This window comes from Hyperolius riggenbachi, chromosome 7 (assembly GCF_040937935.1).
Source record: "Hyperolius riggenbachi isolate aHypRig1 chromosome 7, aHypRig1.pri, whole genome shotgun sequence".
Lineage (NCBI taxonomy): Eukaryota > Metazoa > Chordata > Amphibia > Anura > Hyperoliidae > Hyperolius > Hyperolius riggenbachi.
Genome location: NC_090652.1, coordinates 316,076,339 through 316,094,036, shown reverse-complemented (window position 1 = coordinate 316,094,036; position 17,698 = coordinate 316,076,339). Strand labels below are relative to the sequence as shown.

At 47.6% G+C, this 17,698-nt stretch overlaps 1 protein-coding gene across 3 annotated transcripts in view; it reads left to right on the top strand.

Annotated features, from left to right (window-relative positions):
• Positions 1-17,698, top strand: part of MYLK (myosin light chain kinase) — a 281,451-nt gene that overhangs the window by 57,827 nt on the left and 205,926 nt on the right. For all 3 annotated transcript variants that reach the window (XM_068246221.1, XM_068246222.1, XM_068246220.1), the window contains exons 3-4: positions 9,875-10,082; positions 11,505-11,553. In XM_068246221.1, the coding sequence (XP_068102322.1) occupies positions 9,875-10,082; positions 11,505-11,553 (257 nt within the window). The remainder of the gene's footprint in view (positions 1-9,874; positions 10,083-11,504; positions 11,554-17,698) is intronic.

Sequence of the window (17,698 nt, the reverse complement as noted above, 5' to 3'; positions counted from 1 at the left end):
ATTTTCTTCTATTAATTTCTTCTAGTTCTAACAAGATCTAGTTGGAGCTAAAAATCCTTAGGGCCCTTTTTCCACTATATCAGTTGCTGTCAGTTATAACTGAAAGGGCAACTGATGTGCAAGGTAATGCTTCCCTGTGGCTCAAGCAATATTACTGGTCAAAGGAGTGCTGACCAGGAAGCTGTTATGGGGTGATGGCCATTTTTAAAACTGAGGCCGGAGAATTCCATTGATCACAAATGGGACGCAGGAGAGGAGAAAGAGATTGAGGGGCAGGCTACGCGGGAGGCAAGTATGACTTGTGTAGGTTTATTTTTACTTTTATTTTTGGGTTTAGGCTTGCTTAAAATAACTTAACTCCATAATTTATCGCTTCTTGGCCTCAATTCACTAAACATCACCGCATTCACTAATGCAGAAAGCAGCTGATTTTACCGACCACCTTCCCAAATTACAATTCACTAAATCTGTTACCGCACTGAAAAGTAAAATTAGTGTGGTAAATGCCTCAAATGTCAAGAAATTGAAATTCTGTAAAATCGGTAAATCAAGTAAAAACTTTCAGTATTTATCTCCAGCTCTGACCAGTCGGTAACTCACAATCTCCATGCGGTACATTGTCTGTCAGCAGGGCCGAGGCATAGGCTGGAGAGGCTCCAGCCTCAGGGTGCAGTGTAGGAGGGGGCGCATAATTCATTCAGCTGTCATTCCTAATTGTGTTTGAAGCAGAAATAGATAAGAAAAGGGGATACATGGCAGCGACTGCAAGCCAGATAACTAGAGAGTTAACTGTTGGGGAGGTTGTGGGCCCTGTGACACCTCTTAGTGTAATAGCAATCAGTTTGTGACGGCTGGGGTGGGAGGGATAGAGGGGCGCACTTTGGTGTCTCAGCCTTGGGTGCTAGAGGACCTTGTCCCGTCTCTGCCTGTCAGATGTAGCAGACAGCCAATAGGGAGAGCCACACAGTTCTGCTTCTCTCCTGATTTGGTCCGATACTCTGGAGGGCGGGACTTCAGAGCAGGAGAAGGAGACCTTTAAAATGGCTTTTCTGTAACCCTTTAGATGTGCATACCTACATACTGGTGTACAGAAGAGCTCCCTCTAGTGGCTGCTGCACATCAACAGGGATGCCAGGGTTGCACTGGACAGAAAAATCCAGGGCTGTGGAGTTGGAGTTGGGGCAATTTTGGGTGCCTGGAGTCGGAGTTGGGACAAAATGCCTGGACCCCGACTCCTAATGAATTTAAACTGTAATTTAAAATAGAAAATATGATAAAATGTTCTATTTCTCAGATAATAGTCATCATAAATAATTCATATATACAGTAATAGCTGTGCTTAGTCCACAAAAATGAAATAAACCAATCAAAATTAGTTACTTGTGCTGCTTCAATAAAGCAGTCTCCGTATTATTAAAGAGAACCCGAGGTGGGTTTGAAGAATATTATCTGAATACAGAGGCTGGATCTGCCTATACAGCCCAGCCTCTGTTGCTATCCCAAACCCCCTTAAGGTCCCCCTGCACTCTGCAATCCCTCATAAATCACAGCCACGCTGCTGACAAAGAGCTTGTCAGAGCTGGCTGTGTTTATCTCTATAGTGTCAGTCTGCTGCTCTCCTCCCCGCCTCCTGCAGAACTCCAGTTCCCGCCTGCCTCCCTTCCCTCCCTGCTGATTGGAGGGAAGGGACGGGGGCAGGGACCAGAGCTATGCAGGAGGCAGGGGAGCAGCTGAGACTGACACTACAGATGTAAACACAGCCTCACAACACGGCTGTGATTTATGAGGGATTGCAGAGTGCAGGGGGACCTTAGTGGGATTTGGGATAGCAACAGAGGCTGGGCTGTATAGGCAGATCCTGCCTCTGTATGCAGATAACATTCTTTAAACACACCTCGGGTTCTCTTTAAAGTCAGATATACAAATCTGATTGTGACTGTACAGTATATATGATGTGTACACAGGAATCTCTTATATATACTAAATAACATCTATGCTGTAAGAATAAAGCCTGATGTGTAGCTGTGTCACTAATAGAGATGGAAATAATTCTGCACTGATGCTGATTTATGCAAATGTATGCACTCCCTTTGCTGATGAAATCAAATAATTTGATATGTTGTTAAAATTTGGTTTGGTGACTACAAATTAAAGGGTACCTGAGACGGATGAAAAGTAAAGTTTTATACATACCTGGGGCTTCCTCCAGCCCCCTTAAGGCCAATCAGTCCCTCGCTGTCCTCCACCACCTGGATCTTCTGCTACGAGTCCTGGTAATTCAGCCAGTCAGCGCTGTCCGGCCGCATGCCGCTCCCACAGCCAGGAACATTCTGCACCTGCGCAATAGTGCTGCACAGGTGTAGTATGCTCCTGGCGGCGGAGTGTGTGCATGTGCACCACACCAGACTGGCTCAAGTACCTGGACTCATAGCAGAAGGTCCAGGTGGTGGAGGAGGACAGCGAGGGACTGATTAGCCTGAAGGGGGCTGGAGGAAGCCCCAGGTATGTATAGAACTTTAATTTCATCTGTCTCAGGTTTACTTTGTTACACAGTAGTACTATACTCTACATATGCACTCCCCACAGAGCTGCAGGGAATCCACTGAGAATGCTGTGCACATTGAACACAGAGGTGTTGTCTATCACCCATAAACCTTGTTCAGATTGTGCATGAAGAATGTGTAATAGAGGAAGAATCTCCTCATTCCCCTGCAGAGTACCTGCACATCATTCTTACATGTACCCATAGTTACATTGCCTAGGGCCTGATCCATGTTCAGATTTTGCATGAAGAATGTGTAATAGAGGAATCCCCTGTGTTCCTGTCTTCTACTAGTACTCTTACCAAGGACTAGTTTTAGTCTATGACTAAAAGTATTAGAGGCAGACGATCCGCCAGATATCCAGGTAACTGGTATTGTGTAAAAGAAAATTAATATGGCACTTCAGTTGTCTTGTAAAATTCCTAAGCGTTGGCAGTTAAGAGACGAATTTCATGTAACATACTTTTAATCAACAAAATTGTAATATGCAAATTAGAGGAGTCAGAGTCGTGGAGTCAGAGTCGTGGAGTCGGAGTCGAGGAGTCGGAGTTGGTGGAATCCTAACCTGAGGAGTTGGAGGATTTTTGTACCGATTCCACAGCCCTGGAATAATCCCAGACTCGTGCACACAGACTCCGAGCTCCCTGCCTGACCTGCTCCACAGCTGGTGAGACTACTGAGCAGTGAATTGAAGCATGCTTTCTCAGTATATTACCGAACTTCTGCCGCATGCGGGAAAACTTTGTGAATTTGGAAAAAAGTGTAAAATACCAAATTTTATCTACCTAAATAAATTTCCGGAACTGCATTTAGTGAATTGAGGCCCTTATCTATTTATCTCATGAATGATCTCTCCTCATTTGGTTATCTCATGCAATAGCTCTCCCTGCTGTTGAGGTGACAAATTACTCCCGTGTAAGAGTGATGTGCAGGTGAATGAGGGGATTCCTCCTCTATTACACATTCTTCATGCATGATCTGAACATGGATCAGGCCCTAGGCAATGTGACTGTGGGTACATGTAAGAGTGATGTGCAGGTACTCTGCAGGGGAATGAGGAGATTCCTCCTCTATTACACATTCTTCATGCACAATCTGAACATCTATCAGGCCCTAGGCAATGTGACTGTGGGTACATGAAAGAGTGATGTGCAGGTACTCTGCAGGGGAATGAGGAGATTCTTCCTCTTTTACACATTCTTCATGCATGATCTGAACATGGATCAGGCCCTAGGCAATGTAACTATGGGTACGTGTAAGAGTGATGTGCAGGTACTCTGCAGGGGAATGAGGGGATTCTTCCTCTATTACACATTCTTCATGTACAATCTGAACATCTATCAGGCCCTAGGCAATGTAACTGTGGGTACATGTAAGAGTGATGTGCAGGTGCTCTGCAGGGGAATGAGGGGATTCTTCCTCTATTACACATTCTTCATGCACAATCTGAACATGGATCAAGCCCTAGGCAATGTGACTGTGGGTACATGTAAGAGTGATGTGCAGGTACTCTGCAGGAGAATGAGGAGATTCCTCCTCTATTACACATTCTTCATGCACAATCTGAACATCTATCAGGCCCTAGGCAATGTGACTGTGGGTACATGTAAGAGTGATGTGCAGGTACTCTGCAGGGGAATGAGGAGATTCTTCCTCTTTTACACATTCTTCATGCATGATCTGAACATGGATCAGGCCCTAGGCAATGTAACTATGGGTACGTGTAAGAGTGATGTGCAGGTACTCTGCAGGGGAATGAGGGGATTCTTCCTCTATTACACATTCTTCATGTACAATCTGAACATCTATCAGGCCCTAGGCAATGTAACTGTGGGTACATGTAAGAGTGATGTGCAGGTACTCTGCAGGGGAATACAATACAATACAATAACATTTCTATAGCGCTTTTCTCCCATAGGACTCAAAGCGCTTAGGCTCTCTCAGATTCAGTAATTAGTAGGATGAAGTATTCACACAACAAAAGTTATATTTCTGCAAATGCCAAACTGAACAGGTGGGTTTTCAGTCTGGATTTAAACACGTCCAGGGATGGAGCTGTCCTGATCTGTTGAGGTAAGGAGTTCCAAAACGTAGGGGCAGCATGACAGAAGGCTCTGGGACCAAAAGTTTCCAAGTGGACTCTGGGTATGACTAGATTATTAGAACCTGTTGATCTGAGAATGCGGGGATTGCTACGCAGCTGCAACATATCTTTCATGTATCCAGGGCCTAAATTATTCAGGGATTTAAATGTCAGTAGGCCGATCTTGAATAGGACCCTCCATTCTATAGGTAGCCAGTGAAGGGAGTGCAGGACTGGCGTTATGTGGCAGTGACGGGGTTGGTTGGTTAGCAGTCTGGCAGCAGTATTCTGTATCAGCTGTAGTCGGTACAAGACCTTTTTTGGAAGGCCAGTGTAGAGAGCATTGCAGTAGTCCAGTCGGGATGTGATGAAGGCGTGGACTAAGGTTGGCAGATCTTCTGGGGGTATGAGGTGCTTGATTTTTGCAATGTTCTTCAGGTGAAAATAGGATGATTTCACCACAGCAGAGATTTGAGTTCTGAAGTTTAAATCCCCATCAATTAGAACTCCCAGGCTACGCACATGATCAGAGCTGCGTAGATCCGTGCCTCCTATTCCCAGTGGTGAAGACTGCAAGTTAAGTTGTTTTGTTATCATGCTCTGCCCTCCTATCAGAAGGACTTCAGTTTTGTCTGCATTTAGTTTCAGCCAGTTGTCATTCATCCATTGCTGTAGTTCACGTAAGCAGGCGTTTATAGTTAGAGTTGGGTCTGTCACACCAGGCTTGAAGGAAAGATATAGTTGAGTGTCGTCGGAATGAGGGGACTCTTCCTCTATTAAGGTGACCATACATCAGGTGACTTGGCGGTGGATACAGCATCACAAGGCCAATTCCTATGGTGTATGGGTATCTGACAGATCTCTCTCGAATTAGATTAGATTAGAGAGAGATTTGTCTGTTGGTGGAATCTGCTCATCATCGCTAGATGTATGACTGCCTTTACACCCCCTCTGGTGTTTAGTGTGTGGGGATTAGCTGGTCGCAGGCAGTATTGCCACATATCAGGGAAGGTGTGTAGTGCCGGTACTCAGCCCGGTACTCGGGCAGAGGCTTTCCAGAAGGACATTGGCCTCAATTCACTAAGCTCATCTCCTGTCTTTAATAACATTTCTCTAGTTCTCACCATGGTGATAAGGCATGTTGTATTCAGGAAACATTTTACCTCAGGCAAACCTAAAGTTAACTCTTCTGTCTTTAAGTTACCTCTCCAATCCTTAAACTAACTCCAGAATTCTAAAGTTAAAGACAGGCTGTTAATTAACTGCGTGTGAAAATAACTACAGAGGAGGTGACTTAACTACAGAGGAGGTGACTTAAAGAGGAACTCCAGTGAAAATAATGTAATAAAAAAAGTGCTTCATTTTTACAATAATTATATATAAATGATTTAGTCAGTGTTCGCCCATTGTAAAATATTTTAAATCCCTGATTTATATTTTGACATTTATCACATGGTGACATTTTTACTGCTGGTAGGTGATGTAGCTGCTGCTTGCTGTTTTGGCAGTTGGAAACAGCTATTTCCCACAATGCAACAAGGTTCACAGACAGGAAACTGCCAAGAGTAGTACTCAGAATTTCTTTTTGGGACGGGTTTCACCACAATATCAGCCATACAGCGCCCCCTGATGGTCTGTTTGTGAAATTGTAAGGATTTCTCATGTAAAAGGGGGTATCAGCTACTCATTGGGATAAAGTTCAATTGTTGGTAGGAGTTTCTCTTTAACTACAGAGGAGGTAACATAAGGAATGAAGAGATAAGATAACTCTCTCACGTGTGGAGGTAAGTTTTCTCTTGCCTTATTATCTCCAGCATGATCTTAGTGAATTGAGGACATTGTTACTCTTCAGGCAGCTGAATGGTTTCCTGATGTGATTATTTCCATGGCTGAGCGGAGCGGAGGGAACGTCTTCTGATTCCCCGACTTTTCCGTTGTCCGCAGCCCAGACTCTGACGAGCGCTCGGTGCAGCTTTCGTGTCTGACTCACCCCATCATCAGTCACCAATATTCCGGGCTTCGTTACATATTAACCGTCCTCTGTAGACCTTCTCACCCTCACAGATGCAGCTACAAAGATCTGATTGTCTCGGTACAGCTGGAGATAGCGGGATATTGTATTGCATCCGCCATCATCAGGGCGAATACTACAGGAGGGGGGATCCCATGTAACTCAACTCCAAGGAAATCAGGAAGGATTCTGGGATATTTTGCTATTAGCATGAGGAAAGCAGTGTGGGCCCTTTCACACTGGCGCAGTGCGACATTTTCGCTGCAGCCTATTGCTAGGGCAATGAAAGTCTATGGGGTAGTTCACATAGCCTGCGGTGTGCTGTGCTGCATGTACCCTGTCTAATGCGAGCATGGCTGGAATTCAGGCAAGGCCACTTAGGCTTTGGCCTAGGGCACCAAGAAAGCAGAGGGCGGGCTGTGGGAAGCAGGGTGGCAGTAGCAGTTAGCCTGCCGAACATTCATCCTGCTACACAGAGGATGCACATAGTGGTGGTGGGTGGCTACTAACAGCCGGATCTTGCATTCGGGGGAGGAAGGGGCAGCGACCAGACATAGCGATCTCTGAGCTTCCTGTCACTCGCCAAACGTGCTGCCTGCCAAGAAGATCACGATATAATCCCTACCATCACTTCACTAACTCTCCTCAGATGACTTTACAATCTAATCCCTGCTATCATGTCACTGTGTCCTCAGAGGAGTTTATAATGTATACCCTGCCATCACTTCACTAACTGACCTCAGATGATTTTGCAATCTAAACCCTGCTATCATGTCACTAACTGTCCTCAGAGGAGTTTATAATGTAATCCCTGCCATCCTGTCAATAACTGTCCTCAGAGGATTTTATAATGTAATCGCTGCCATCATGTCATTAACTACCCTCAGAAGATCTTATAATTTAATCCATGCCATCATGTCACTAACTGTCCTCAGAAGAGTTTATAATGTAATCCCTGCCATCATGTCACTAACTGTCCTCAGGTGAGCCTACAATCTAATCTCTGCCGTGTTGGGGGGCGGGAGTTTAGGATGCTGCAGGTTAGGGCTGCTGGTTAAAATGAGCCTTGGGCGGTAAAAAGTACAATTTCGGCCCTGAAGGCGAGTGCATACCTACATTACCGTGCAGCACCTGCAGCGGACCGCAAGTCATGTAACTCTATGGCGATGTGTGTGTTGAAATGCCGGCCGCAAGTTTTACGTGTAGCGCATGCACAGCAACCGATCTCTTCACCTGTGGAGAGAAACGGCAGCAGCAGAAAGCAGCACAGATATACTAACCAGCCATTAAGTGGACCTGAACTCAGAACTTCATCTCAGATCTAAAAGATAAGCAACAGCATAATAACTTTTAAAGAGACTCCGTAACAAAAATTGCATCCTGTTTTTTATCATCCTACAAGTTCCAAAAGCTATTCTAATGTGTTCTGGTTTACTGCAGCACGTTCTACTATCACCATCTCTGTAATAAATCAACTTATCTCTCTCTTGTCAGACTTGTCGGCCTGTGTCTGGAAGGCTGCCAAGTTCTTCAGTGTTGTGGTTCTGTGATGTATCTCCCCCCCTCCAGGTCCCTCTCTGCACACTGCCTGTGTGTTATTTAGATTATGGCAGGTTCTCTCTGCTCTATTATCTTTTACAAGCTGGATAAATCCTCCTCTGAGCTGGCTGGGCTTTCACATACTGAGGAATTACATACAGGCAGAGCTGTCTGCACTCTGCAGGAAGAAACAGCCTGACACTTCAGTGGAAGATAGCTGCAGGGGGAAAGAAACACACAAATGATCTCTTGAGATTCAAAAGGAAGGCTGTATACAGGCTGCTTGTGTATGGATGTATTTTCTATGTGTGGACATACTGTACATCAACCTACTTCCTGTTTTGGTGGCCATTTTGTTTGTTTATAAACAAACTTTTTAAAACTGTTTTTAACCACTTTTAATGCGGCGAGGAGCGGCGAAATTGTGACAGAGGGTAATAGGAGATGTCCCCTAAAGCACTGGTATGTTTACTTTTGTGCGATTTTAACAATACAGATTCTCTTTAAAGAAAAAACTTTCTTTTGTACAGGTGAGAGCTGATACTAATCCTGCAATAAATCTGCAGTGTCTACTTCCTGCTTTCAGGGAAGCAGACATAGGGTTAACATCCTGTGCGTACCAATTAGCTGCTCTGCCGTGGCAGTCAGCTGACACAGCTATGGGATCACATTACAACTTGTGATTAGTCACAGATGAGGGGGAATAGACAGACTAAACTCTCTAAATACATACAGGGTGCATTTTGCTCTGTTTTCCACCTGTCCTGTGCAAAAGTTCAGATCCAGTTTAACTACAGTATAATAGAGAAATCGTTTGCCAGTACCCCACTATACAGATGGCATGTATTAAATACCTAACACATGGTATATAATCTCTATCAGTAGGGAATTCTCAATCTACCAAAAGTATTTTTTTTTTAAACAGATTATTATTATTACTATTATTTATTTGTTTTTACCATGAAGAAAAAAAAGGAGGTGGGAGGGGCCAGAGCAGTCCCATGATACCAGCACACTACACGCATGCCAGCCTGGGCAGACTTTTATTGCTGTTAGCGTGCCTAGAGATGCTAGAGATTTTTTTTTTCCTCCACTTCCAATTCTCTGTAAGCAGAGCCGGATTTATAACTCAGAAACCTGTAGGCACAGGTGTTCTGGCGCCCTAAGCTCCGCCCCTTAACACAGGACACGCCCCCAAGTAAAAATATTCTGGACTCTATTCCCTGCCTTATGTCACTAACTGTCCTTAGAATCTTACACTGTAATCACCGTCTCCTATCATCCTTAGTGACATAGGATAAGGGTGTGATATTCGGCAGGGATTAGACTGTAAGCTCCTGAAGTCAGTGATCTGAGGAGGAGGGGCTGCCTCTCCCACATAAGGTGCCTTTAGGCATGTGCCTACTGTGCCTTATGGAAAATCCAGCCTTGTCTGTAACTCCGAGTGCTAAGGTATAAAATGAGCAAATTATTGTGAATAGAGAGAGTGATAGTATTGCTGTCTGTGTAGTTGCTGCAGAGCTGTACATTACATGATTTCTCCATTGTGGCAAAGCTATTATTTTGTCTGACTCTCTTGAGCTTTCACCTTCCCTCCATCTATTGGTGAACTATTAGGCCCAGCATGCTGGGGCAGCACTTGTGATGTGCTGAGGCTGAGGGTTGTACAGACGTAACACTGGTCTCTTTGCATTGCAGGTCAGGGGCAGCCCGGAGCCGCAGGTCACATGGTACAGAAATGGGCAGCCAGTCCAGGACGGTGGCCGCTATATGGTGGAGCAGAGTGCCAGGGGCACCTTCTGCCTTACAATCAGGGAGGTTACCGCGGAGGACGGAGGAAAATATACCTGTGAGGTGGCCAATGAGGAGGGAGTACGTCAGGTGACCATCGAGCTGATCGTAGAAGGTGGGTGGGTCTGATTTCATTAATTATAACTAACCTATCACACCCTAAAGTCTGATTCTAAACAAAATCTGTTTATTTTGGCTAAAGATGAAGGGATTAGTATAGTTAACGTTGTTATTGCTGTCTCTGTTTCTTCCTTGTTATCCTATTTGAGGTGGCCATTATCTTGCCCCGCCTAATTCCTCCCGAGACTTCCTGTGGAGTGCTGTTCTTTTCCCCTCCTCAGACCTCCCTGCACTTCCTGTAGAGTGCTGTGCTTTGCCTCTCTTCAGATCTCCCTGCACTTCCTGTGGACCGCTGTGCTTTGCCTCTCCTCAGATCTCCCTGCACTTCCTGTAGACCGCTGTGCTTTAGCTCTCCTCAGATCTCCCTGCACTTCCTGTGGAGGGTTGTACTTTGCCTCTCCTCAGATCTCCCTGCACTTCCTGTGGCACGCCTCTCCTCGGATCTCCCTGCACTTCCTGTGGAGCGCTGTGCTTTGCCTCTCCTCAGATCTCCCTGCACTTCCTGTTGACCGTTGTGCTTTGCCTCTCCTCAGATCTCCCTGCACTTCCTGTGGACCGCTGTGCTTTGCCTCTCCTCAGATCTCCCTGCACTTCCGGTTGACCGCTGTGCTTTGCTTCTCCTCAGATCTCCCCGAGGAGAGCGACTGCTCCCACAGGAGGAGGTTGTGCTTTGTAATGAGCTATAAAAGTGAGAGGAGGCTATTGTTGAGAGCGGGGATCGCAGTATCCCTTCTAGATCCGCATAGGACACTGCCATACTTTTATACCCTGCCTGATGCGAACAGCTGAGTATTAGCTCCGCCTCTGAGGAACAGCTGAGGAGGTTGTAGCTTCACCCCTGAGAAACCGCCAAGACCACATAGAACTGCAGCAGGCTGAGGAGATGCGAGGCAAAGCACAGCGCTCCGCAGGAAGTGCAGGGAGATCTGAGGAGAGGCAAAGCACAGCGCTCCACAGGAAGTGCAGGGAGATCTGAGGAGAGGCAAAGCACAGCGCTCCACAGGAAGTGCAGGGAGATCTGAGGTAAGGCAAAGCACAGCGCTCCACAGGAAGTGCAGGGAGATCTGAGGTGAGGCAAAGCACAACGCTCCACAGGAAGTGCAGGGAGATCTGAGGTGAGGCAAAGCACAGCGCTCCACAGGAAGTGCAGGGAGATCCGAGGAGAGGCGTGCCACAGGAAGTGCAGGGAGATCCGAGGAGAGGCGTGCCACAGGAAGTGCAGGGAGATCTGAGGTGAGGCAAAGCACAGCGGTTCTGTGGCGCCCGGTGCTTTTCCTCTCTTCAGATAGGACTGCAGCAGCCTGACCGCAGATGATGTATAATGGATCCAGGCTTAGTGTAGTAGTAGTAGTAGTAGTAGTAGTGGTATCACAGCTATGTGGCTCCTCTATTATGTTCTCCTCTTTGTGTTTTGCAGGTGGCTCAGCGATGCCGTACCGGCTGCCGTCCAGCTCTCGCAGCCCCGGGTGAGACGCCGCCGCAGACCGACCAGTGTAACGCCCCTCCCCATAGAGATCCCATTATTTCCCCTGATGTCCCCCTAGATCCAGCCCTCCAATATAAACCTGTCCCCTTTACAGCGCACAGCTCCATGCCAGCGCCGTGACCCCGCCCATGGCGCCTGCGCTCTGTGATCTCCATGACGTGTGTATGTTGTATACAGGTTCCGCCTCTCAGGGCTGATGTGTATGTGGTATACAGGTTCCGCCTCTCTCAGCTCATGTGTATGTGGTATACAGGTTCTGCCTCTCCCAGCTCATGTGTATGTGGTATACAGGTTCTGCCTCTCCTAGCTCATGTGTATGTGGTATACAGGTTCTGCCTCCCCCAGCTCATGTGTATGTGGTATACAGGTTCTGCCTCTCCCAGCTCATGTGTATGTGGTATACAGGTTCTGCCTCTCCCAGCTCATGTGTATGCGGCATACAGGTTCTGCCTCTCCCAGCTCATGTGTATGTGGTATACAGGTTCTGCCTCTCCCAGCTCATGTGTATGTGGTATACAGGTTCTGCCTCTCCCAGCTCATGTGTATGTGGTATACAGGTTCTGCCTCTCCCAGCTCATGTGTATGGGGAATACAGGTTCTGCCTCTCCCAGCTCATGTGTATGTGTTATACAGGTTCTGCCTCTCCCAGCTCATGTGTATGTGGTATACAGGTTCTGCCTCTCCCAGCTCATGTGTATGTGGTATACAGGTTCCGCCTCTCCCGGCTCATGTGTATGTGGTATACAGGTTCTGCCTCTCCCGGCTCATGTGTATGTGGTATACAGGTTCTGCCTCTCTTGGCTCATGTGTATGTGGTATACAGGTTCCGCCTCTCCCGGCTCATGTGTATGTGGTATACAGGTTCTGCCTCGCCTAGCTCATGTGTATGTGGTATACAGGTTCTGCCTCTCTCAGCTCATGTGTATGTGGTATACAGGTTCTGCCTCTCCCAGCTCATGTGTATGTGGTATACAGGTTCTGCCTCTCCCAGTTCATGTGTATGTGGTATACAGGTTCTGCCTCTCTCAGCTCATGTGTATGTGGTATACAGGTTCTGCCTCTCCCAGCTCATGTGTATGTGGTATACAGGTTCTGCCTCTCTCAGCTCATGTGTATGTGGTATACAGGTTCTGCCTCTCCCAGTTCATGTGTATGTGGTATACAGGTTCTGCCTTGCCTAGCTCATGTGTATGTGGTGTACAGGTTCCGCCTCTCAGGGCTGATGTGTATGTGGTATACAGGTTCTGCCTCTCCTAGCTCATGTGTATGGGGAATACAGGTTCTGCCTCTCCCAGCTCATGTGTATGCGGTATACAGGTTCTGCCTCTCCCAGCTCATGTGTATGTGGTATACAGGTTCTGCCTCTCCTAGCTCATGTGTATGTGGTATACAGGTTCTGCCTCTCCCAGCTCATGTGTATGTGGCATACAGGTTCTGCCTCTCCCAGCTCATGTGTATGTGGTATACAGGTTCTGCCTCTCAGGGCTGATGTGTATGTGGTATACAGGTTCTGCCTCTCCTAGCCCATGTGTATGTGGTATACAGGTTCTGCCTCTCCCAGCTCATGTGTATGTGGTATACAGGTTCTGCCTCTCAGGGCTGATGTGTATGTGGTATACAGGTTCTGCCTCTCCCAGCTCATGTGTATGTGGTATACAGGTTCTGCCTCTCCTAGCTCATGTGTATGTGGTATACAGGTTCTGCCTCTCCTAGCTCATGTGTATGTGGTATACAGGTTCTGCCTCTCCTAGCTCATGTGTATGTGGTATACAGGTTCTGCCTCTCCTAGCTCATGTGTATGTGGTATACAGGTTCTGCCTCTCTTGGCTCATGTGTATGTGGTATACAGGTTCTGCCTCTCCTGGCTCATGTGTATGTGGTATACAGGTTCTGCCTCTCCCAGCTCATGTGTATGTGGTATACAGGTTCTGCCTCTCCCGACTCATGTGTATGTGGTATACAGGTTCTGCCTCGCCTAGCTCATGTGTATGTGGTATACAGGTTCTGCCTCTCCCAGCTCATGTGTATGTGGTATACAGGTTCTGCCTCTCCCAGCTCATGTGTATGTGGTATACAGGTTCCGCCTCTCCCGGCTCATGTGTATGTGGTATACAGGTTCTGCCTCTCTTGGCTCATGTGTATGGGGAATACAGGTTCTGCCTCTCCCAGCTCATGTGTATGTGGTATACAGGTTCTGCCTCTCTCAGCTCATGTGTATGTGGTATACAGGTTCTGCCTCTCCCAGCTCATGTGTATGTGGTATACAGGTTCTGCCTCCCCCAGCTCATGTGTATGTGGTATACAGGTTCTGCCTCTCCCAGCTCATGTGTATGTGGTATACAGGTTCTGCCTCCCCCAGCTCATGTGTATGTGGTATACAGGTTCTGCCTCTCCCAGCTCATGTGTATGTGGTATACAGGTTCTGCCTCTCCCAGCTCATGTGTATGTGGTATACAGGTTCCGCCTCTCTCAGCTCATGTGTATGTGGTATACAGGTTCTGCCTCTCCCAGCTCATGTGTATGGGGAATACAGGTTCTGCCTCTCCCAGCTCATGTGTATGTGGTATACAGGTTCTGCCTCTCTCAGCTCATGTGTATGTGGTATACAGGTTCCGCCTCTCAGGGCTGATGTGTATGTGGTATACAGGTTCTGCCTCTCCTAGCTCATGTGTATGGGGAATACAGGTTCTGCCTCTCCTAGCTCATGTGTATGTGGTATACAGGTTCTGCCTCTCCCAGCTCATGTGTATGTGGTATACAGGTTCTGCCTCTCCCAGCTCATGTGTATGTGGTATACAGGTTCTGCCTCTCCCAGCTCATGTGTATGTGGTATACAGGTTCTGCCTCTCCCAGCTCATGTGTATGTGGTATACAGGTTCTGCCTCTCCCAGCTCATGTGTATGTGGTATACAGGTTCTGCCTCTCCCAGCTCATGTGTATGTGGTATACAGGTTCTGCCTCTCCCAGCTCATGTGTATGTGGTATACAGGTTCTGCCTCTCCCAGCTCATGTGTATGTGGTATACAGGTTCTGCCTCTCCCAGCTCATGTGTATGTGGTGTACAGGTTCTGCCTCTCAGGGCTGATGTGTATGTGGTATACAGGTTCTGCCTCTCCCAGCTCATGTGTATGTGGTATACAGGTTCTGCCTCTCCTAGCTCATGTGTATGTGGTATACAGGTTCTGCCTCTCCTAGCTCATGTGTATGTGTTATACAGGTTCTGCCTCTCCCAGCTCATGTGTATGTGGTATACAGGTTCTGCCTCTCCCAGCTCATGTGTATGTGGTATACAGGTTCTGCCTCTCCCAGCTCATGTGTATGTGGTATACAGGTTCTGCCTCTCCCAGCTCATGTGTATGTGGTATACAGGTTCCGCCTCTCCCGGCTCATGTGTATGTGGTATACAGGTTCTGCCTCTCCTAGCTCATGTGTATGTGGTATACAGGTTCTGCCTCTCCTAGCTCATGTGTATGTGTTATACAGGTTCTGCCTCTCCCAGCTCATGTGTATGTGGTATACAGGTTCTGCCTCTCCCAGCTCATGTGTATGTGGTATACAGGTTCTGCCTCTCCTAGCTCATGTGTATGTGGTATACAGGTTCTGCCTCTCCTAGCTCATGTGTATGTGTTATACAGGTTCTGCCTCTCCCAGCTCATGTGTATGTGGTATACAGGTTCTGCCTCTCCCAGCTCATGTGTATGTGGTATACAGGTTCTGCCTCTCCCAGCTCATGTGTATGTGGTATACAGGTTCTGCCTCTCCCAGCTCATGTGTATGTGGTATACAGGTTCCGCCTCTCCCGGCTCATGTGTATGTGGTATACAGGTTCTGCCTCTCCTAGCTCATGTGTATGTGGTATACAGGTTCTGCCTCTCCTAGCTCATGTGTATGTGGTATACAGGTTCTGCCTCTCCCAGCTCATGTGTATGTGGTATACAGGTTCTGCCTCCCCCAGCTCATGTGTATGTGGTATACAGGTTCTGCCTCTCCTAGCTCATGTGTATGTGGTATACAGGTTCTGCCTCTCCCAGCTCATGTGTATGTGGTATACAGGTTCTGCCTCTCCCAGCTCATGTGTATGTGGTATACAGGTTCTGCCTCTCTCAGCTCATGTGTATGTGGTATACAGGTTCTGCCTCTCCCAGCTCATGTGTATGTGGTATACAGGTTCTGCCTCTCCCAGCTCATGTGTATGTGGTATACAGGTTCTGCCTCTCCCAGCTCATGTGTATGTGGTATACAGGTTCTGCCTCTCCCAGCTCATGTGTATGTGGTATACAGGTTCTGCCTCTCCCAGCTCATGTGTATGTGGTATACAGGTTCTGCCTCTCCCAGCTCATGTGTATGTGGTATACAGGTTCTGCCTCTCCCAGCTCATGTGTATGCGGCATACAGGTTCTGCCTCTCCCAGCTCATGTGTATGTGGTATACAGGTTCTGCCTCTCCCAGCTCATGTGTATGTGGTATACAGGTTCTGCCTCTCTCAGCTCATGTGTATGTGGTATACAGGTTCCGCCTCTCCCGGCTCATGTGTATGCGGTATACAGGTTCTGCCTCTCTCAGCTCATGTGTATGTGGTATACAGGTTCTGCCTCTCCCAGCTCATGTGTATGTGGTATACAGGTTCTGCCTCGCCTAGCTCATGTGTATGTGGTATACAGGTTCTGCCTCTCCTAGCTCATGTGTATGTGGTATACAGGTTCCGCCTCCCCCAGCTCATGTGTATGTGGTGTACAGGTTCTGCCTCTCCCAGCTCATGTGTATGTGGTATACAGGTTCCGCCTCTCCCGGCTCATGTGTATGTGGTATACAGGTTCTGCCTCTCCCAGCTCATGTGTATGTGGTATACAGGTTCTGCCTCTCCCAGCTCATGTGTATGTGGTATACAGGTTCCGCCTCTCTCAGCTCATGTGTATGTGGTATACAGGTTCTGCCTCCCCCAGCTCATGTGTATGTGGTATACAGGTTCTGCCTCTCCCAGCTCATGTGTATGTGGTATACAGGTTCTGCCTCTCCCAGCTCATGTGTATGTGGTATACAGGTTCTGCCTCTCCCGGCTCATGTGTATGTGGTATACAGGTTCTGCCTCTCCCAGCTCATGTGTATGTGGTATACAGGTTCTGCCTCTCCCAGCTCATGTGTATGTGGTATACAGGTTCTGCCTCTCTTGGCTCATGTGTATGTGGTATACAGGTTCTGCCTCTCCCAGCTCATGTGTATGTGGTATACAGGTTCTGCCTCTCCCAGCTCATGTGTATGTGGTATACAGGTTCCGCCTCTCTCAGCTCATGTGTATGTGGTATACAGGTTCCGCCTCTCCCAGCTCATGTGTATGTGGTATACAGGTTCCGCCTCTCCCAGCTCATGTGTATGTGGTATACAGGTTCTGCCTCTCCCGGCTCATGTGTATGTGGTATACAGGTTCCGCCTCTCCCAGCTCATGTGTATGTGGTATACAGGTTCCGCCTCTGATGGCTCATGTGTATGTGGTATACAGGTTCCGCCTCTCCCAGCTCATGTGTATGTGGTATACAGGTTCCGCCTCTCCCAGCTCATGTGTATGTGGTATACAGGTTCTGCCTCTCCCGGCTCATGTGTATGTGGTATACAGGTTCTGCCTCTCTCAGCTCATGTGTATGTGGTATACAGGTTCTGCCTCGCCCAGCTCATGTGTATGTGGTATACAGGTTCTGCCTCTCCCAGCTCATGTGTATGGGGAATACAGGTTCTGCCTCTCCTAGCTCATGTGTATGTGGTATACAGGTTCTGCCTCTCCCAGCTCATGTGTATGTGGTATACAGGTTCTGCCTCCCCCAGCTCATGTGTATGTGGTATACAGGTTCTGCCTCTCCCAGCTCATGTGTATGTGGTATACAGGTTCTGCCTCTCCTGGCTCATGTGTATGTGGTATACAGGTTCTGCCTCTCTCAGCTCATGTGTATGTGTTATACAGGTTCTGCCTCTCTCAGCTCATGTGTATGTGTTATACAGGTTCTGCCTCTCTCAGCTCATGTGTATGTGGTATACAGGTTCTGCCTCTCCTGGCTCATGTGTATGTGGTATACAGGTTCTGCCTCTCCCAGCTCATGTGTATGTGGTATACAGGTTCTGCCTCTCCCAGCTCA